At 36.8% G+C, this 23,381-nt stretch overlaps 1 protein-coding gene across 1 annotated transcript in view; it reads left to right on the forward strand.

Annotated features, from left to right (window-relative positions):
• The window catches only part of LOC127966854 (neuroligin-2-like), an 81,312-nt gene that overhangs the window by 38,078 nt on the left and 19,853 nt on the right, over window positions 1-23,381 (forward strand). Inside the window, exons 3-4 of the mRNA XM_052568171.1 lie at window positions 10,985-11,038; window positions 19,446-19,595. Of these exons, the coding sequence (XP_052424131.1) occupies window positions 10,985-11,038; window positions 19,446-19,595 (204 nt within the window). The remainder of the gene's footprint in view (window positions 1-10,984; window positions 11,039-19,445; window positions 19,596-23,381) is intronic.

The following is a 23,381-nucleotide window of genomic DNA, read 5'->3' on the forward strand; positions in this document are numbered from 1 at the left end:
CACACAAGCATTCACACACTGGCCGTGCTCCTCATCACCATTCTAGTGCAGAGTTCTGGAATAAGAAAGCTCAGTATGTACAAAATATCTCCAAATTATATCCCAGTAAATGTCAGGAAATTGGCAGAATCACACGGCAATTTTACAGAGGCAGAATTTCTGATATAATGACAAGGAATCTCTTGTATCTACAGTCAGAGATCAGGTTTCAATTTAAAAAACAGTCCAGGAAAGATGGAAAGACTGCAAATTAGATCTCTCTAAAGGTGCACTTAGTCTTTTTCGATAAAATGCCATATCAGTAGCCAAATAAAATCTAAAATAATCCAGTTGTCAAAAGGAGAGCTTTTTTATTTTTAGAAATCTCGCAAAACAATATTATGGTTGATAATATTTATGATGGGTAAGTGTTTTTTAATGGGAAAAGTTTTCGACCATGTTCCAGTTATGATAGGAATAGGACTATTGAAAAGATGTGAATGCATCTAAGTTTTCCAAAAAACATGAAGCTTATATTAACATCTTCCACTCACATTCATATTAATGTCATTACTGTACATTTGTCTCATGCAGATGTCTTGCCTCTATTTTTATTTTTCTTAGTGACATGGTGAATATGGATTCTTGTATAGAAATTAATGAAACTCATAACTTCTATCATGGTGGTTATAAGAATTAAAATCCTTTCTTATATATAAATGTGGCATAGACCAATCAGTTTACTCTAGAATGCATTAGCATGCATATTAGCTGTACCAGTGTAAAATTGTCATTTTTACCTTATATATTTTGTTATATTGTTGTCAGGTTCTACTGTTGGTTGCTGAAACATAATCTTGACATATAGATTTGAAGATTTCGGTCTTTGTACAGCTACTAGAGAATAGCTGCCTGGGGCTGTTATCATGATGGCCACCGAGAGAACTGATTTTGCCTAACAGGGATAGTGAATTTAAGAGAAACTTCTAAAACAAAGTTAATGCATAACTGAGAGCAAATCTGGAGCAGCCTCAAAAAAAAGAAGAAAAAAGTGTTTGAATTTGAATGTTATGATAGCTGTAGATAGGCTTGATTCACCTCTACGATGAACTATCAGCTCATGCTGTTCACCAACAAACACAGTTTCACAACCATACAGCTGTTCAGAACAGCAGAGCACACGGCTAAACACGTCTGAATCCAGAACAGCTTCTGAGTGAGTGTGTGTTCATACAGTGTGACAGGATCAAATGTGTTTGTATTTGTCTAGTCAGTGGAATGTTTTGAACCCGAGCCCAGGGCAGATCAGGTATCAGTTATATTGATGTGTTTGGCCACAGCCGTGTTGTGTGTGGTGGTTTAAGATCTGTGACACTGTCCACCTCCCCACAGTGCACAACAGCTGGCAAACCTCTACGGAATACACATCTGCATCACGGCACAAACACCCATATAAACCCAATCGCCGGCATACATATGTGCCTGAAGCCCCTTTGCCGCAATCATATCATGTAAGGTGACATGCACACACACATAGTGTAAACAGTAATTTCTTACTGGGACAAGGGTTGTAACCAATGCTGTGGATCATGACAATCCCCTGCAGGCAAATCCCCCATTATACTGTTTCTTTCTCTCTTTCTCTCCCATATTTTTCTTTTCCCCCCTAAGTACAGTACAGTTCAGCTGCATACCAAAATTTGTCTTGCTGTTTTCCCTATCGAATCACTCCAAACAACTGCAGGCAATTCAGTGAGAATTAATTGTAGCCACTGATAGTGGCACTTGTTTGCACGCTCTGTTTGTTATTGTACCGCCTGAGTCGCATTGAAGCTGTGCAAATCAGGTAACTGCACAAATGTGTAACGAAGTATGTGCTGAATGCAGTTTGCATAATACAGTTCTTACTTTTGTGGGTTGTTTTTGAGCTCTCGATAATAGAGTATGCAGCGTGTTTGTATTTATTTTTTTATTTTTATTTTTTTGGTCATATCTCACAGACACATTTCACCCTAAAATCAAATGGAAGGGGGGAAAAATCCTATAATGGCTGTATGATTTTGAGATCCATCATTTCAAACACTGAGGACAACTGAGGGACTCATATGCAACTATTACAGAAGGTTCAAATGCTGATGCCTAAGAAGGAAAAACCATGCATTAAGAAAATATTTTACATTTGAATATCTGAGTAAATGTAACTAAGTTTGTCTTCTGTGAAACATGTAACTATCTTCTGTAGCCTCTGCAGGGTTGTACTAAATAAAAAAAATAAAAAAAGATTGTACACATCTCTTAATGCATGGTTTTTCCTTCTGGAGTATCGTGAGCGTTTGAACTTACTTTAATAGTTGCATATGAGTCCCTTGTGGAAAGATCTCAAAAGGATCATAAAATCAGCCAGTCATTATTGGAAAGAGTTCAAATACACAAAAATGCTGGAAAATCAAAGAATTTGTGGGACCTGAAGGATTTTTCTGAAGAACAGCATGCAGACAGTTTAACTGTCCAGGACAAACAGAAGACTCATGTAGAACTATCACTAAACGTATAAAAAGTATCAAGGGGATGTAAACTTTTGAATGGGGTCATTTTTTTATAAATTCAGCTGTTATTTTTTCTTGTGGACTATATGTAAACATCTTTTATGTGAAATTTCTGATCTGATTCTGGTTAGTACTAAATAAACAATAACATGCATTTTGTATGATCCCTCTTTTTTATGGTAAAATATTGAGATTTTGCAGATTCTGGATATATGTGATGCGATCTAGGAAAACCCAACACATGATGGTGAAGTTTTGATACCATATGAAATCATATCTTGAACGTAACAAAAGTTATGGCGATCTGAAATTGGCTGATTGCTATGATTTTCCGTAATGGAATGTTGAGAAAAACAGGTTTAAAGTGAGATGGGTTTCACTTTCACTTCTACTTAACGATTGCTGTCTGTCAGGAGCGCTATACTGCATCATTACACAAACAGACTAATGTTACCCTGAAGAGGACAGTTGTCCTTTGTTTATCATGAAGGGCATAGTCTCTGAACTTCTGATCACCAATTGTATGTTTGGATAGCACGAATAGTGTACCTTGTAGTTAGAAAAGCGAGCGCAGTGCACCTGTGCATATAACTGTCATCGGACTCCTCCTCTTTAGTAACACCATCATCCAATCCTTCATCTTTGGATGTGAAATAGTCCATTATAACATCTTTTAGGGCACTGACATCACCACAATGGAGTAGACAGGGACAGCAGCTTCAGACTGCGTTGTTTTCTTGATTGTTATTAAAAAAAAAGAAAGAAAGAAAACTTTGCATGCCATAGTTTAAACAGGACTGGCGGGAACTGTGCATTGACACCATTATTATATATGTCATGTGATTTATTTTGATAGGTTAACTGTTTTTGTGGTGTTATAAGAAAGCACCTCTGCAGTGTGATCTTAACATGAGAGAAAGCATCCGTGAAACAAACCAAAGTGTTTTGAATCCACAACCCTAAGTATATGAGCAATACTAGTAGTGTCATTTGCCATAGCACGTACCGCTAACAACATGGCAGCCCCTCTTTTACAGTGAAAGGTCTATTAGAGCCAACAGCTCTACACAGATGCACACACATCTTTTTTCTCCAGCTGTGCACTGTGTGGGAAGGCAGCTGTGTTCTCGTCTAGCCGACTGTGTTAGTCCCTGCCACAGTTCTGCCTCCGCCAAACACCAAGAATCCTCCATTTTTATTACCGGTTTGACGAGCATTTACCATCCATACGGTTTATTAAAAGCCGTATTTCAGAGCACAGCGTGATGCAGCAGACGCAGACAGCTCACCAGAGAGAAAGAGCGAATAAGAGATAGATAGAGCACGACAGGAGAGCGAGAAAAAGAGGAAGAGAAGGATGACACTTGTTTGAGTGGGAGCAGCTGGGAGATTGCTAGCAGTAACTGAAGGTTTATGTCATGGAGATATGGACAGTCTTCTTCTCACTCGCCCACGGGCACTGAACGGCAAAGAAACACAGCTCCGTGCGATCATACGCACACACGTGCTCCATGACCTCATTTACAAGGAGCTCTTGGAGACGATTACAACGGTGATTCGTCCCTCTCTTGAAATTTCACTGAAAAACTGGCCATTACATCATGTCACTTGAGGCTGCGCTCACCTCCTTACTGGGTGACTTTATAAACAACATGAAATGGTATCCACAACCCACTTCGCTCCTGTAATTTGACATTTTTGAGTGAAACAGAAGGTTTAGCGGGAATGGTGATGTAAGATGGGGGTTGATTGCATCCATCAGGATTTGATTGGATGCTGTAAAGTGGGCTATTATATTACAGCTAATATAGTTTTCCATACTCTCACAGTTTTGTTTACATCCAAGGGTGTCTATATCATAATACATGGAGGAAGCTTGCAGATAGAATTTCCATTTCCATTTTTCTTATATACATAATTGTATTAAGCAAGGATGCATTAAATTGAACAAGCGTGACAGTAAAGACATTTATAATCTTAACAAAAGATTGCTATTTCAATAGATGCTGTTCTTTTGAACAAAGAATCCTGAAAAAAGTCCACAGTTTCCAGTCAAATATTAAGCAGCACAACTGTTGTGATAACAGTGATAATAATAAGAAATGTTCTTTAGCACCAAATCAGCATACAAAGAAGACTTGATTAATGATTAGAGATGCACCGATTTCGATTTCCGATTTTTTTTTTGGTAGTGTAATCTGCCGATTCCAATTTTTCTTTTTTAAGAGCTATAATTGACAGCATATACAAACAAAAATCTACTTTTCGTCTTGCAAAGTTTTATGTCCATTAAAAAAAAAGACACAAGTAAAAAGTCAAGTAAAAAAAAAATTGCAAACAACATCACAAATAAATTCAATAGAAAAGAGAGAGTTTTCAGTTTTCAGGTTAAGTTTTTTTTCCAGGTAAAAAATACTGCAGAAATTAAAGTAATCAAACGTACATTTTTATCGAATTTAATTTCTGTAGTCTTCATAGTAAAAAATTAAATACAAATTAATACTTGCCCATAACCCTTTAACTGCCCCACCAAGAAAAAAGCATTTTTTGTTTGCATTTCTTATCTCCTTATGTCATTAGTTACCACACTCAATGTATTTTTATTCCAACACGTCCCATAATTTTTAAAACATTAGCTTAGCTTTTCTACGTTTACCATAAAGTGACAAATCAACCATTTGGTTGAGCACGTTTTTGAAAAATTATTGAAAACATACTAAAGTTTTTTCATGGCACCAAGTAAAATAATTTTGTAAAGTTAGGGCTCTTACAGTGTAATATGTCAAAAAAATATGCTTACCTTGCAAAATTTCACCAAAAACAGTTTACATGGCAGGAGTGATTTCTTTCTCTCTGACATCCATCAAAGAAGAAGTGTTGTGACAAATGCTGTTGATTTTTTTTGGCTTAACATACCTCTACCAGATGGTAGAGATGGCTCAATCAGCTTGAATTAAGTTAGGTACTCCTCTCAATAAAATATAGTGACTCAAAATGTGCTCAACCATTTGGTCGAGCGGCAGTTAAAGGGTTAAAGTTATAAAATGTATTCATTTATAAACGTCTTTTGTTCTTTGATTAACATGAAAAACAGCAGCAGGAATATTGGACTGCGGCCCCTTTAAGAGTTTATCCACAGACTCGATATACTGTAACAAAACATACATTCTCTTTCTCAACTATTTAACAATCCAAAACTGACTTTATTTAACTGGATACTCGCCAGTGGGCATTTTGACATAATCTTTTATATATTTGAATGTTTAGCACAGTTAGCCACTTATTTTGGTATTTGTGGCTCACAAGCTGTTTGAGACTGAGCGTCGCTTGTGTGCTCCACTAATATAGATCAGTGGTGGTGCGCGTGCCTTGGTGTAAGTGCGAAACCTATGGGAATGACTAAAATAATGCACAATACAAGTACTATTTAACTGGAGCGAATGAGACGTGTTTGAGAGAGAAGTGGTCATTGGAGAGGAAAGACAGAGACTGCGCAGCTGACATTACGTTGCCTGTGCCCCTGGTAATAAAACGGATCTGCTCGAAATCGGAAAAAAGTGAGACTGATTGTCCAGTTACCAATCCGGGCTGATCATGAGGAAAATTGTCTGATTCCAATCCCTGGCCTATCGCTTTATAAGCACTGATAATCCAATAGTGTGCTAGCAATATCCATGTTAATATACTGCTAGTTTAAAGTTAGACCCTAAACTACCCATGGTACTTTCACATTGAGATTATCCAGATTATCCACAACATCCAAAATTGATAAGCAGCAAATTAGGAGTATATTGAAGCAAAATTCAAAGTTAATAGTTTGTAAATAATGAGATTTGGACCTTAAAATAAAGTTTAATCGCCACTAGCATTATTCTTTTGACAACTCATGTGTAAAATCTACAAGTTAGAAAGTCTGAATAGTCTGTAAGGCGGTAAGTATAAACACAAAGAGGCTGTAAACTCGGACTAGTGAGTAGATTTCTTTTTCTGTTTGACGTGATGATGTCTTGTGTCCCCGACACCCTCCATAGTCCCACAGTTTGCGCTTAACTGGTTTTGGGGGGGGGGTCACGCGATTAACATGTCACTCATCAATTTAATTTTGAAGGTGTCTAGACAAATTACTTCCTGAAGGCTTGATGTGTCACGCCTGGTTAGGACACTGTGTTAGTTTCTGTATTTGTTCCATCCACTAGTGCATTTCATCAAGACATTTCATTGGTCATGCGGTTTGTAATTCCGTAGTGTTGCTCTCATAAACCCCGCCCACCTCAAAATCTCACTGATCAAATTTCGCTACACATAGCTGTATATTAAACATCAAACGTGCTTTGATTGACCAAGACTGCACAGTATTTTGCTTCAGCCGCTGGAAACTGGACATGTCACGTCTGGTTAGGACTCACTGTAAGACTTAATACAAAACAGAAAGAAAGAAACTGCTCTAGCTATTGTTTAATGGCTCATCTAGAGTCTTTAATGGAGGGGAGATATATATATTGAGCACATGACATCAGCCCTTCAAGGCAGATTGCTTTCATGTACTGTTTTTCTAGGTCTGCTCCCCTTGCAGACAGTGAGAGGGAGACAGAGAGGAAAAAAGCAGAAAGAAAGACAGAGAGAATATACTGAAGACGTCTCTACACGGCAAGCCTGTCAGGGAGGACAAACCTGCTGGTTACACTGGGATGGCATACTGCCGGGTTTCCTGTCACGCACTCCTGTCAAAAAATACCAAATTCACACTCGCTCACACACACTTTCTATGGAAGGAAAGTGTTTATTGCACAAACTGTTCGGCGGCTCAAGATGCACGCTGCCATCTCTTAGACTGGGAGTAACGCCACATTCACAGAGCCTGGTTTTTCCTTTCCGACTGTCACCACACCATGTGCTCACCAGCCCACGTACCACCCAAGACTCATCCCACGTAAATGATCTTTCCTCCATTTTAAGTCTTCATTATCATGCTTTCCGGTCTACCTCCACGCCGACGGCATCTCTCGTGTCTTCTTTCACTTAGAGGTGAATTCTGGGCCTTAGTTTTAAAGCTGGTGCATTGTCTTCAAAGGCCAGCAGGATTAGGTTTCTGGGAAAAGCCTAAGCCCTAATGGAGGCTGCAGACCATATAGTCGGAAGCAGGAACCAGTAAAATAGTGAAAGCTTGATCTCCAAATGCTTTAAGTGTCGATAAAGTGCTGACGTTGCTGAGACTTAATCACACACACGAGCGCTCGTTCCATACTCCCATCAACCTGTCTCCTGCTCTCCAGCCTTTACTGGAAGAACTGACCTGAGATGGTGAATTGAACTGAAAATCACGTCAGCATTGATCGAGTCTCACAGCTTAAGTGCAACTCAGGAGATTTAGCTCAGAGGAACATGTGAGAAGGTGCACAGGCTCGACTATTTGTCTGAATAAAGTAGGGTGTAGTACTTATAGTTTTGCCTCAAAAATTAATTTAAAAAATTGTCCAAATTATGTTTTGTCTATGTTTTATTTAACTTACAGTAACCATTCTTTTGAGTACTTAAAGGTGAAGTAATTTTTTATATGTTAGGTGTTACTAGAGGCACAAAGTTGTAAAATTGTTACAAATTGTTTTTTTTTTTTGTTCTGATAGAAGCCGATAGTCCCACCCCAAACTCACAAAATAAAGTGCAACAGTAGCCGTCCAATTTTTCATTCAACTTTGTTCCAGAAGTATTTTTCCCATAGATACAAAAAAAGTACTTGTTTAAAAATTAAAAGTCATGAAGCAAACCAACAAGCTGTTATGTGAGGTGAAACACATAACAAACTTCAAAGCTACAAGACTGAGTACCTTATTGTGGTAAAGAAATACACTTCCATGAAGCATTGTATAATCAAATTAAAAACAATGGGTAAATATAGATCTATATGATTGCATTTATTGTGAAACTAGTGTGAGATTCAAGAAGTACTGATGATTTAATTTTTGTTCTGCAGAATCATGGGTAATGTCGTTTTTTCCAATAATTCTGCTATGAAACATGACCATGTAAGTTAAAATAATGTGTACTGATAACATCAACAAAAGCGTATACCAACAGTTAACAACCTTGCAGTTTACAGTATGTCTGTTTTTAAAGGTTATAAGTTCTTTTAAAAATTTAATTCCCCTTACTTTTTGTTGTTAGCATTGTGGATTTTTACTACTAGAAACTGTTGTGCTATTTTTTAAGCCAGTGTTTCTGTGTTGGTCTGTTTGGGATACTCCAGATTACATCCTAAATGATGCAGTGTCAAAGCTTCACGCTTCAGAATTTAAGCTCAAACAAACTGATAATTTGAAATACTCCTTTCATCATACTATATACTAAGTTGTTGCATTTGGACTTTGCACAAAAATCAACCTACTAATGGTGTGCTTTTACTTATTTCTGCACTATTCACTTGGGTTAGGAAAAATGATTACTACTCTGCAAATATGACACTTTCCCTTTAAATGTAATTGTGAATGTATATGTGCTTAAAGAAAAAAAAAAATCAGGTGAACAGCATTTGAAGTCAGTTATGAGAATACAGTTGTGCTGTTTATATATCATTATATGCATTATAAGTGTTGGACAGACTGGGTAAGAATTATATGCAAAGCAGTGACAAATGGGGTTTGTGTTGGTGTATGTGTGTGTGGTCTATTGGTGTGGAGAGCCTGTGTAGCAGATAAACGGTAAATAAATGGAGACGATTTCTATCTCGTCTCTTGCAGGCCCACCGTCAGTACTGAGAGAGGGGGTAGGGGGTCATACTGATAATACCCATTAATGGCTGTCGCCACACAAACATTTAGCATTTAACCTGAGTTAGCGACAGATGCTAATGTGTCTCGCTGCACCAGATCCTTTCAGCTCCAGTCCTGAAGAAGCCAGTGACAGAACGCTACCGTTGCAATACAACCTAAAGCACAAGCTGATAAATGCTAGAATCTGTTTCAGTGGGGTGAATCGGACCAGAAATGAGAAGAAACTGCAGTTTAATAACTAGAAGCATTCAGACTTTTACATCAGACCTGTCTTTCAATACAGTAACATTCAACATCTGACTCGAAATAGTATTGCTACATGCTAACTATAGTTTACACAATGTCATACGTAGCTACAATGGTTATTGTTTTAATAAAGTTGTTTATAAAAAAAATGCTGTTGATTTGTGAGGGTATGATTAGAATACCAGCTTAGGTATTTCAATACACTACAAAGAATACCATACTAATACAATAATAATAATATAAAGTTATGTTATAAATGTATATCAGTATATTATGGTTTTTATATTATATAATACCATTTGATACCATTTTGATTTTTTTTGTTTTTGTTTAGTAATAAACAATAAAAAATAAAAATTATTTGTTTATTTATTATATATTTACTAATTTTGTTATGTTTGGTATACTTTTGTTATGTATTAATGTTTTGTGGTTTTTATATGATTATATAGCTTTAATTATTTTTTTTATTTTATTAATTTGTTTCAATTGCTGCAAATTATTTTTAATAGTTTCACCTCAACAATACTGATGGTAACATCCAAAAACCAGGTTGTGTCATGTATTATTATTATAGTATACAATAAAGTATATAATATATAATAAATACTTCTTGTAACATTAATTTGGGGAAATCTATGGCTACCATGGTTACTTTTTTTGCTGAACAAAAGGATAGAAAGTAGTCACAGTCGAGTTTGTTGTCATTTTTCACATTTCGAATGTATTCCACTTTTTGTTTTTGTCCATTGCTCTGCTATGTAAAAAACAACAACAACACAGTAAACCTGATTTGGCTTCAAATTCCACTTTGCTCAAGATACTGATATTGTTTGTACATTTGAATGGATAAAATGTTCATAAATGTATGTCCTTGGCAGATGCTTTCTTAAGAGCATTACACAAGAGGTTTGTTTGTTTGTAAGACAGGAAAAGAGAGATCACAGTTTCAGCAGTCTTATCCTGTGAGGGGGAGTTATTTTCCCACAGGACATTAAGTCGGAGGACTCCTGAGGGCCGTTGCACTAAACGCAGCTTTGCCACAGTGTTTCCACATGTCTCATCACTTTCTCTCTCTGGGCAGAGAGAGATGGCTGGACATTTGTCATTGAAAGCCTGGCATATAACGAATGAGTGAGTGTGGAAGGGAAAACTGAGGAAGAAAAGAGATAACATCGAAGCTGCTAGTAGGGATGTTAGCAAGTGTCACACCACCATCAGTTTCTCTCTCTCCCTTTCTCTTTCTATGAGTTTGTTGTCTGTTTTGCTCTTCTGCTTTGGCTGCTGTTTTTGATTCTTCTTTTAAATTGGGACACATGATCTCTTGCTAGTTTGTAATTTTTTGTTTTGCTGTTTTGGAATTTTTGGCTCTTTTTGTTTAAGCGCAGTAAAATCTTTTTGAATTTTGTCTTTTCTCTTTCCCCCCTCTTTTTGTCTTAACCCCAGGTCCGCTCACAAAAAAACACGATGAGTCTTCGATGAACAGACCGAGGGACGAAGGTATTTTTCTTGCATGTTTTTCCCTTTTTGTCTTGTTTTTCAGACTCTTTTTTGGGGGCGGTTGTAATGTGTGCCATTATTTCTCTTGATTATTTTGTCTTGTATGTTTTTGCATTTTGCTTCAAGCTCAACTAGCCACAGGCATAAACACGTACATATGCTCAAGCATACATGCACTAATTCTTGCACTGCTGATGTGGTTATTTGTGCTGCACTTATTTTTAATCTCTTCTCAAAACAAATGATTCTTACATCATTTCATTACAACAGGCTTTTATTTTAGGAATTATCTCCCATCAACGGTTATTAGGATTTCATTATATGTTTTGTGTCCTTTTTGATGAATGGCAAAGGATTAGTCAGAAATCAATAAACTACAAATCCCATCAGCCCCCTGTGATTTAGTGCAATTTCATTGGCTGACATGCATCCAGCTGAGAAAGCAGTAGAGTAGCTAATGCAGTAAGTCTGTAAAAGACAACAGGCTGAATTTATTGCTTTTAGGAGCAGAGAAAAATATGATGTGAATGTTCTAATAGTATTTAAAATTACTTCATATTATATCTTCATATTGCCTTTATGAATAAAAACAAATCTAAATAATAGCACTTATCTTATTGCTCATATTTGAATAATAAGGGGAAAGTTGCAGACAAGCTCTTGTTGTGTATTTGTGTGTGTTTACAGCATATACTTTCGTGTCTGAGCTCATCTGTGTTTGTTTGTGTATGTATGTGTACTTGTAAATGTGTGTGTGCATGATGTTCACTCCACGTACTGTAACAGTCTTTCATGGTTTCCACTAAATGTGTGTTTCTGTGTTGTGTAAAAAAAAAAAAAAAATCTTCCAGCTGTGGTTGCCAGAAATTTACAGCATTTGGTGCCTGTATATTTAGCAGTTTATTTTTATGTTTTAAAGTAGGCTATATATATTTGAATTTGCCAACCTATAAGAAGTACTTAAATCTGCTTTGTACTAAATATATTGTTGTTCATTATAATGATACTTATGGTCACGTGATGGTGATGAGTTCATAAAAATCGGCCTTGATGTGAACCACAAGCGTGTATTCTGTAGTGAAAAATAAATGTGCTAAAATATATTTGACTACAAATACATTTACAGTGGGGAAGGTGTGGCCTAGTGGTTAGAGAGTTTGATTCCTAACCCTAGGGTTGTGGGTTCGAGTCTCGGACCTGCAATACCATGACTGAGGTGCCCTTGAGCAAGGCACTGAACCCCCAACTGCTCCCCGAGTGCCCCAGCATAAATGGCTGCCCAATGCTCCGGGTGTGCATTCACAGTTTGTGTGTGTTGGCTCTATGTCATGTCACATATTTATATGTTTAAAGGTGGGGTAAGCTATTTCTGGTAGCCAATATTGACATTTGAAATCACCAAAACAAACACTGGATGCAGCATGACACGACAACGACAAATCCCTGACAGAAAACTGCTGCTGCATTCTTTTTATGACATATTGACAAATTTCAAATGATATTCAACGGTCGTTTTCTCGCGTCCAGTGTACTAGACAGACCTTAGCTGTTGTGATGCAGACATAGTGTTACTCACCTATCGAGAAGAAACAAAACAACCTCAGCATCCGATCGCAGGCCTTCAGCTCCTTGAGTTCACTCCAGCACTGGAAGGCTGATATGATATTTACACAGGTCCTACCTCTTGCCTTAAAGCCTTCTTTTGTTCCACAGATGTTTTCCTCTACTGTTTTTTATTCGCCATCTCTAACTTTCTATCGCTCGCTCGATAGTGTCCATCCTGTACACTGAACACTCTCTCCTCCACATCATGAGTAGACATGCCCCTTACCCCTGATTGGCTACAAGTTGGTTTTGCTAGTCAGCCCGAATCAGTTGAAAAATCGCTTACACCACTTTTAATAAAAATACTCTGCAGTGGTACTTTATTAAACTGGTATGCTTAAAGTCTGCTAAACTGGAACAACTAATTTTGTACTTAATGCACTTTAATTGTGCAGAAGTAGTGCCGAACACATTTTAGACCTAATATTGTGCATTGTGGACAAGTACTACTCCAAATGAAGATTTTATATTAGTAAGTCTTAAGAAATACGTCAGTAAATACAACTATGTTCATAGATTTGAAATATACTATACTTAACTTGTATTTTAAGATGTTATTCAATGAAAATCTGCCTAAACCCTAGTCTCACATAATCAGATCCGAAGGCACTGGACTCCATTCCAGCTATCAACGGTCCAGGAACCGCCCAAGAGGACGTCTGACAGACATGTAAAGCAGCCAATCACAGTTTGTTTTATTCAGCCTCATATTTTGGAAGGTGAAAATGTAAAGTTGATGTCCCTACAATAACAGACCAGCTTACAACTAATAAATTAATTGTTGCAAAATACTACATACACGTTTATCAGAAATCCTGTAAAATTCAACCAATCAGATGACACCTTCAAAACTCCCAAATTATTTCTAATTTTATTTGCCTTATGCATCCGATTTTCATCCAACAGTCAATAGGCATAATATCTGAGGCTGAGACTAATTAAATCCTGACATATATATATTTTCTCACAAGAAATTGATTAGAGAAAAACAAATTAATAAGGATAAATAACATTTAATAAGCAAATGAGTCTTTTTAACTCTTTGATTCAGTTCACAAAAAAATTCTGAATAAATTGTTCATGAATAAACTTAATAAATTAATATATTGTTCATGAATAAATTTCTTTAAAAAATGTTTAAAAAAATTATAAACTGAATAAAAATGAGCAACCAGGAGATTATTCCAGATTTCTTCTTTTGCATTCCAAAGAAGAATGAAAGCCATGCAAATTTGAAACGACACAAGGACAAGTAATCAATGGCGATAATTTTTATTTAAAATAATGTTCCTCTAAAATTACAAAAAAATTACATATATATTCTATTAAATAGATTTAAATAGTTATTTGTATCATATACAGTTGCTAGCTTTACTTTTTAAAAACATTTTTTAAATCGTAATCCCTTTAAAAAAAATGTATATGCTATATATATATATATATATATATAAATATATATGTGTGTGTGTGTGTGTGTGTGTGTGTGTGTGTGTGTGTGTGTGTGTGTGTGTGCACATATTTAAAAAAAATATATCAGAATATTTGAATAGTACTGTATTTCACAGTAAATTGCCATATATTGTCTCATCAAATTTATACATATTAACATAATAGATAGTTAAGCAATTACCAGGGTCCATTACCAATTCCATGCTCTTTCCATTTAAAAAGACTATCTCTCTTTGTAGCATACATGTCTGTGCATGTGCAGGGCTCACGCTTTATGCACTGAGTTCTCGGATTCCGGGCGTCTCTAATTGCAGAGGTTTAAATAGAGACACTGCCAGCTAATCCAATTTTGCGTCTCTGAACATGGGAGAGAAGAGGAGAGGAAATGCACAGCAGTGACGGAGGAAAGGAGGAGAACGAAAGAGAGGAGAGATGAAAGAGAGGAAGAGAGGGGGAACGCTCAGATCACCAATTTCATTGCACGGAGGGGAAGAGATCGCTAAGAAAACTTTGTGATAAAGACGAGTATATGATGAAATGAGATTCATGGAGCTTTGCAAGTGAAAGAGGATGTGTGGGCGGCAGACAGGAACAAGAAGGGAGGGATGGTCGTGGCGCAAAAAGGTACGCGTTCACTCTCGACACATGGGAGCCAGTGGCTCACAGGGACCCGGGTTCAAATCCGATCCCAGTCCCCCATCTCTCTGCCTTCCTTTCCTGTAAATTATGTCAAGTAAAGACAAGATTGAAAAGAACAAAAGATGGAGAGGTGTAGGAAAGTCCCATAAAGAGAGCAGAGAGGCAAAGATGAAGGCAGAGAGTTGAGGAGAGGGGGAGAGTAGAAGGAAAAGCAGGAGATCAGAGGGAACAAGGGAGGGGGAGGTGCGGCATAGGAGAGAAAGAGAGAGAGATGCAGGCTTGGAGGAGGAGAGACAGAATAGCGTTCTTGTATTTTGAGGATGTTTTGAAGCGAACAGGATACTAAGGCCTCTGTTGAAAGGATCTGGGCGTTGTGCTTGCTCTCTCACTCCCTCGCTCGCTCTCTCTCTCTCGCTCTATTTCAAACTCTTTCCATCACATATTGAGGCTAACACACTGCATACGGTCTCTCTCTCTTCCTGTGTCTCCCCATTCTTCCCTCGCTCACTCTCACACACACAAAGATTATACTCATGGACTCGTAAGCAGGGTTGTCCCAGATAAGATGTTTGTGGATTCTGTGTGCTTCTCTTCGATGCATCACACACATAAAATATCTCAATACTGCAGCGGGAAAAAAAAACTCAGCTTGGAGAAATCTGCTTTTACAGCATTTGATTCTACATTTATTCAATATTATTGAAATTAAAGGGGTAGTTCACTCAAAAATGGAAACCCAAGCATCATTTACTCACCCAGTGTACTTTTCTTTCGTTGAGCACAAAAGCAGATGTTTAGCTGAATGTACAAAATGCTCCATTTGGTGAAAGTGAGAGTTTTATCACAGCTTTAGTCAGGCTTTATAAAATGACTCGTCTGCAACATTACAAGTCTTCTGAAGTCATACGATTGTCGACTAAATTTAAATTCACTGAAAGAATTCACTAAACATTTTTTTTCACTAAACGAGTCTTTGTCACCATTCACTTTTATATAATTACATATAAGTGCTTGGACATTCTGATAAACGGGTTCCATGGAAGAAAGATGGTCATACAGGTTTGGAATGACATGAGGATGAGTAAATGATAAATTAATTATATTCTCAAAGGTGAACTATGTAATCAAATAACTCTGGGATCTCTTCTGATTAGATGGACTTGTGTGTATATTACCAATGATAAATGGGCAATATCAGACCCACCAGAGCTCTTAGAGTTCTTGGTTATGATCTAATCGTTGTTTCTCCTAAATATTCTGTGGAGAAGTAAAAATGAGACAATAGTTGGCATAGAGTACAAACCTATACAATTAATGCAAATAGCATTATATTAGCAGGTTTATTATCTGCTCCAGAAATAATTTGATGACAATTGTTCATATACATCTTGGCAGACCTGACTTCAGTTGGAGACATCTTTACAGTAAAAACAGTACTATTATAGTACTATTAATTAGTATCATTAAAATATCACAAATTTTTCAGTATTTTTAATATATTTAGATTTTTTCAGCATCATTACTGCAGTCTTCAGCGTCACATGATCCTTTACAAATCATTTGAAAAAGCTTATTTGCTCCTTGATAAACATTTCTAATTATTATTAATGTTAATATTTTTGTGGAAACCATACTTTTTTTTTTCCAGGATTTCAACTATCTTACTATAACAAGCTGCAAATTAGGAGCGTATTGAAGCAAGTCATAGTTAATGGTTTGTTAACAGCAAGAATTGGACCTTAAAATAAAGTGACCAAAAAACATTTGAACATTATTGTTCATATAACATTTCTACACCTTAAATCTCCATTAGCTCTCCATTTAATTGCAACGATGCCTTGGAGAAATAAGTGTAAATTGTGATTTTTCCTTCCACCGGGCCCATGGTGTTGCCTCACGATGACACAAAAAGCAGTCCCATCCTGAAAAAGATTTCCCATCATCTGATTGGCTGTTAACAGCACACCTGATCCACACAGCCCTGTCTGATTGGCTGAATCAGAGGTGTCACTGCTTCAACGCCGACGTCTACCAAGTAACTCTTACTCCGTTCAGCTGCACCGAGGGTGTGAAACAATACGTATCAAAGCCGGGGGAAATATCTAACAGTCTAAAATGAGTCTTGTGCGAAAGAGACACTCTTGTATATTTTTCCATTTAGTCTCAGTATTCAAAGAGAATGTGTATGCACAACCTATGAACATGTGCAAGCATGTTCATAGGTTGTGTGTGTGTGTGTTTGTGTTTATAAAAAGTCGTGTTTGTCTTCAAGAAGAGGTGCTTGTGTGCATGCAAAGATTAAGATGAAAAAGTGTGTGAGGGTGCAGTCGCTGTAATGCGTTTGTAACCCAAGATTCAGGTGGTGATGCAGGCGGGCGTGCAAATACGTGCGTAGAATTTGTTTCCGTGGCAACAGGCATGAGTGAGTCAGTGCTGGTGAGCTTCTATTAGACAGAGAGAGAGGGATGAGGCAGTTTCCATAGCGACTCAGCATCACAGCTGCCTATGTGTGTGTGATTTTGTGTGTCCGTGAAAGGACCTTGGTCTGTGTAACTTTTATTTTATTCTCTTTTGTGTGCCATTTCCTTTTCACATCTCGATCTCTTCCTGTCTCTCTCTTTCTCTCTCTATCTCTCTGCCACTCCGGCTCTCTCTCACTCTCTCTCATCTGTCTCACTCTTCCTTTTATGATTTCCCCCATCTCTCTCACCCACTCTCTTTCTTTCTTTCTCCCAGACCCCCTCCTTCTCTCTCGGGGTAAACAGATGTCGTGGTAGTTATTTATGTTTCTGCATGGTCTGGTTTTCATATGAATTATCTACAGCCCTTGCACACCACAGAAGCACTGGCTAACTGGACATCTCCAAATGCCCTCGCACACTCGATCGCACTCACACACATCCACAGACACACACACACAAGCATCTCCAAGAGCATATGTATATATGCATGAGCATGTGCGGCTCACTCAAACACACTGCAAGAGAAGAGCGGAGGGGAACAACCCGTACCAACAAACAGCACATATAGATGTGAATCTAAAAGAGACAGAATATACCAATCCTGAGACTTGAGACGGGGGAGTTTAGATGGGGTCGAAGGACAGAGGAGGTACCGCGCAGAGGTAGGGACTCTACCAATGCAGCACCTAGAGGGGGATCCTAGACATGGGAGGCTGGAATCATTCAGTCTGACCCATCTGAGCTTTTGTACTACAAATATACAGAGAGAGAGAAACACACACACAGACTGTACTAACTGATACAGTGATACATCAGAGCAACAGAGTTTTGGAAGAGAAATAGATAGACTGTGCCAGCAGAGTGCAGAAACAATGAGCCAATGCGAGGCAGACCGCGCCAAAAGATCCCAGAGCGTGAGGAGACGATTGAGGATATGGTCAGAAATCGTGAACTAACGTACTATTCAAACTATTTTCGTGGTATGACCTACTAAATTTGCCATTATGTGCCATATGCAGTTGCACATACAGCACTCACAGTACTGTCTCCCATTATGCAGTGCGCTGACCTTCTATTTTAAGAGTGACAAGTGAACTGGAAGCAATATCAGCCAGTATTTGTTTTTACCTCCTCTTCCTTGACTCATTATCTGAAAACATCGTCAAATGGTAAAACGCTAATAATTCCACTAATACTGTTTCACAATCTTTTTTAGGAAAAGAGTAGGCAGTGTAAAGTGTGTATCCACACACACACACACACACAAAACGGGGATATCAGTACACTAAATAAGCCTGAAATGTATTACTGTACCTTATTCTTTTATCAATTAAAGATAATGGTTTATTCTTGCTTTAAGTTTTAAAAGAGTGCAGAACATTTATTTTCAAATCATATACAATTCAAAATATTTTGTAAAGAAATAATTGTATTCAGAATGTATGTATTAAAAAGGATCAAATATGTGACCCTGTACCACTGGTTTTGTAGTCCAGGGTCACATATAATGTTTATCATTTTACAAAAGATTTCTATCTCAAATAAATGTTGTTATTTTTTTACTTTGTGTTCATAAGTAGATTTTCACAAAAGCAGCAAAACTGTTTTCAACATAGATATGCAATAAAATTTGCTTTATTAATAGGTAATGTACTTAATATTAGATTATAAACAGAAATGTTTTTGAGCAGCAAATGAGCATAGAATGATTTCTAAAGGAAAAAATTGGAAAATACTGAAGACTGCTGAAAATTCACCTCGCATCACAGGAATTAATTAAATTTAAAAGAACACAGTTATTTGAAATTGTAATATTATTTCACAATTGTACTGGTTTTACTGCATTTTTGATCAATATATATGCAGCCTTAGTGAGCATTAAAGACTTCCAAAAACATCAGAATCTCACTAAGCTCAAACTTTTGAACTGCAGTGTATATGAATTATATATTTCTTATTATAATTTTCAATTTAATGTGCATGTTTGAAAAATAGCAATATGTTTTGTGTACAGTATATGTTTATGAACAAGAGCTCTTAAGCGCATAATATCAGTGTTTCACTAAGCAGATCATTACTGTTTATTTTACAGTGATGCTGCAGCAGTGTAATATATTATATATGTAAAAAAAAAAAAAAAATATATATATATATATATATATATATATATATATATATATATATATATTATTATTATTATTATTATTATTATTATTAATTGTTCATTTTTATGCATTTTTTGTTTTACACAGATATTAGAGATCGTCGGAAGAAGCCTGTGATGTTGTTTATCCATGGTGGTTCATACATGGAGGGAACAGGAAACATGTTTGATGCAAGTGTTCTTGCTGCCTATGGAAACGTGATTGTCGTCACTATGAACTACAGACTGGGCGTTCTGGGTAAGTACAATGATATAGGAAGTCTTTTAATGCACTAAATGTCTCCACATATGAAAACACTAAGGTTTCTTTCATTATAATTTTTGCTGTTATTGTTGTTCTGTGATGGTTGTTCATGATGATCATTCATATTTTGTGAGTCCCCAACAACAGGTTGACATGCATGCAAGGTCAAAAAACACTTTCGTTGTCTTATAATATGCATTTATTTTTACCTTACTTACAACATCTCCCAAACGATTCACTCAACGATTAATTTTTCCAAACCCCACCCTTGCATGATGCTAATCTGCAGTGATTGGTCCAGTTGGTCTCATTTTCATTTCATCATGCCTGTGATGCATGATAAAGCAGCGTTTGTGAGCACAGTGCTGCTTTGTGTACAGCGTTACTTGGGGGAAAATGCTATTTTAACGCTCCAAAAATGGGCACCTAGTGGCAAAGAATGAATTAGCATTTTCATTCATACCAACGAAAAAGACCAACAAGTGGACGAGCAATATGCTAATGTTTCATGTTGACCCCATAATGAAATGGCTTAGGATTCGTTTTAAAAACAACTCGTTTTAATGATTCAGAGTTTACTTGTTCTTTTGAGAGACAATACCTTAATACATGGTGCACTTTCAGATTAAAGCTTTGCAGGATGTTTTCATTCACTTAGAGCTGTGTTACACACTGCATGAAAGGTAATTTAAAAAAAATCCATAATAGGGGCACTTTAAATATGTCACCTGAAGTCAAGTTGCACCAGATTTTGCATCAGTAAAGATGAACCTCAATGATTCTCACACTAAAGCTGTCACAACATGTCTTGACATGCCATTTTTGAATATAAGCATGTGCAAATTATTTTTGAGTGTGACTGTGTTGCTTCAGAGGACTTGTGAGTGAAATAATCCTTTAAATTTACAGTTTTTTGTTGTTGTTTTTTGCGTTTTACTTTTATAACATTTACCTTTAATAATAAAAATATTGAACATAATATTTAACTACACGTTAATTAAAGGGGTCATATGATGCAATTGAAATTTTTCTTTTCTCTTTGGAGTGTCACAAGCTCTTTGTGCATGAAGAAGATCTGTAAAGATTGAAGTCTCAAATCCAAAGAGATATTCTTCATCAAATTTAAGACTTTGCCACGCCCCTCTAAATCGGCTCATTCAAACACACCCCCAAATGTGGAAATATTTGCATAATGCCACCCAAATGTTCATGCAAAGAAAGAAGGCATGGTTTCAGTAACAGCAGCTAGTGTTTAAGCAGCCATGACAGGGAGATGTGTGTTTTTAGGCGAAAGCACTTTATTTGGCCTTCCGAATGTAGATGCATTTAAGAATCTTTAAGATTACTTACAACAGAACAGAGCATTTTATAGACATTTCCGTTTTGTTCCGTTCTGTTTCGTAAACCTAGGAGAGGAGGTAATTCTGATTTTGCTACGACAATCTGGCGCTCCTGAATCAGCTACTGTATTTATATACTGTATATTTTTGTTATTAGTTTAAGTATTTGCTATTAAATGTTCAAATGTCTTAACCGTCCGTGGGTTGTGTACTGCAAACACATAAGAGCTTCATCACTGTCTGTCACATGACTCGGGGTTGAACTGATGGTAAATCTAAGGACATTATTAACTGTCTTTACATTAATTTCAAAAGATGAAGTACGCGTTTATGGAAAGGGGTCAGTTGGCCAATCAGAGCAGACTGCGCATGTCAGAAGGCGGGACTTTGTAGAAAACTACGCATTTGAGAGAGGTAGGGCATAGAGGACCTACAATAATATACAGTATTTTAAAAAATAATGTTTTTTTTTTTGTTTTTGTTTTTTTACATTAAAGCATGTCAACATATTCTAGTACACTAAATACACTAAATAATGATTTTTAAAAAAAGCATCATATGGCCCCTTTAATTTTAAGTTATTTCAAGGAACAATACAGTAAATCTAAAAAGTTTTTAGATTTACTCAAGTGTCTTGAGTTTTAGAAGGAACACTATTTTCAGTTGCTTCCAGAATTATTGATTTTTCATCTATAAAGCTGACTTTTTTCAGAGAACCTAAAGAAAGATGTTGAAAAGGTTGAAAAGGGAGGAAGTTCTCGTGGCTGTTCAACTGTATAGAGCTTGGTTTATTGAATTGTAAAATCTATTTTGTGAATTACATGAAGCCATCAGAGAGATTTTAAAAGAATATTGATTTATTCTCTTTTTTGGTATTTTTGAGTCATTAGCATCTAGATGTGGTGTTCTGCTCTACTTCAACTTTAACACATTAAGTGACCTCTTCTGGAATAGAAGAATTACAGTAATTTAATCAGGAAGAAGAAACAGCTGAAACTCTAGAAGTGGAGTCCTGCTCTCTGTCAATTTAAAGATATTGAAAAGTGATTTTAGGAAATAAGAATTACAATAACCCAATCGGGGAGAACTAAAAGCCTATATTCCACTTTCAGTGGCACTGAACTGTAAAAAATACCCAATTATGACTGCATTTCCTTGCTGTTAGTAACAACATTAAAGTACACTTAAGTTTCCTGTTTGGTTTAGGTGTCATATCAAAGATCCTCAAGGAATGTTTTACGCATGGCGTGAGAGAACCATGTTTGGGCTGTTTTTGTACAGAGATGTGTTTGTAGTCGAGATGCCTCCCTTTTTCCATGAATGCGTAATGAATGCAGAAGGCCAGTGTGAGTTTACCTTCAAGAATGAAAGATTGAATATAAATCTAAACAGACTAAGAAAGTAAATTAAACAGTTCCCTGTGGAGATGAAGTGATCTGAGGGAATCACAGTCAAAGTTGTAAGTGAAGTAGTTTTGGCCTGCATGTGTTCTGGAGTGTGTTTATTTCATATGCTGATCAAACGCTTCTCGTATCAGCTGTTCTCATATCAGCCTGAGTACAAAAAGAGTAGAAAATCAGAGTTTAGAATATCTGTGTGCTATGTATGTAATTTTAAACAATATGCTACATATGGCCTCATTTTCCAGCGATTCTCAAACGATTCGCTCGAAGCAGTTCAAAGATTCAGTCTCTTTAAACCCCTCCTTTCTGCGAGCCTGCTCTGCTCTGATTGGTCAGATGGCCTACGATATGACTTCCGTATTTTCCGGACTGTAAATCACACTTTTTTTCATAGTTTGGCTGGTGCTGCGACTTATTGTCAGGTGCGACTTATTTATTAAAATTAATTTGACATGAACCAAGAGAAATGAACCAAGAGAAAACATGACCGTCTATGCTGCTCAGTGCTCCTGTAGTCTACCCCTGAAAACATAGAGCGCCCTCTCGCGGCTGAAGACGGTGATGTTTTCTCTTGGTTCTTGGTTCTAAATAAATGTGACTTATAGTCCAGTGCGACTTATATATGTTTTTTTCTCATCATGACGTATTTTTGGACTGATGCGACTTATACTCAGGTGCGACTTATAGTCCAAAAAATACAGTATTTCAATAGTTCTCGATTTTGAACGCTCTATAGAAAATATAAACATCTATTGTTTGTCATACTTAAAGGTTGTGATTCAGTGGAGCAGCTGGTTCAGATAAACAAGATACTGATCCATTTTTCAACAGCAAGCGTTTTGTGAATCCCACATTGACCTCCGCAAGATTAGAGAAGCAGACATCAGTAGAATGACTTGTGGGTGGGGTCAAGTTGTTCGCAGCTGGCCAATGTAGAACTAGAGATGGGTAGATAGAAACCTAGTGTCGACACGTTTCGAGCTTTTGACACACTAGTGATTTGAAATAAAAAGTTTGTTATAAAAGCCTTACTGCTT

The sequence above is a fragment of the Carassius gibelio genome, chromosome B10 (assembly GCF_023724105.1).
Source record: "Carassius gibelio isolate Cgi1373 ecotype wild population from Czech Republic chromosome B10, carGib1.2-hapl.c, whole genome shotgun sequence".
Classification (NCBI taxonomy): Eukaryota; Metazoa; Chordata; class Actinopteri; order Cypriniformes; family Cyprinidae; genus Carassius; species Carassius gibelio.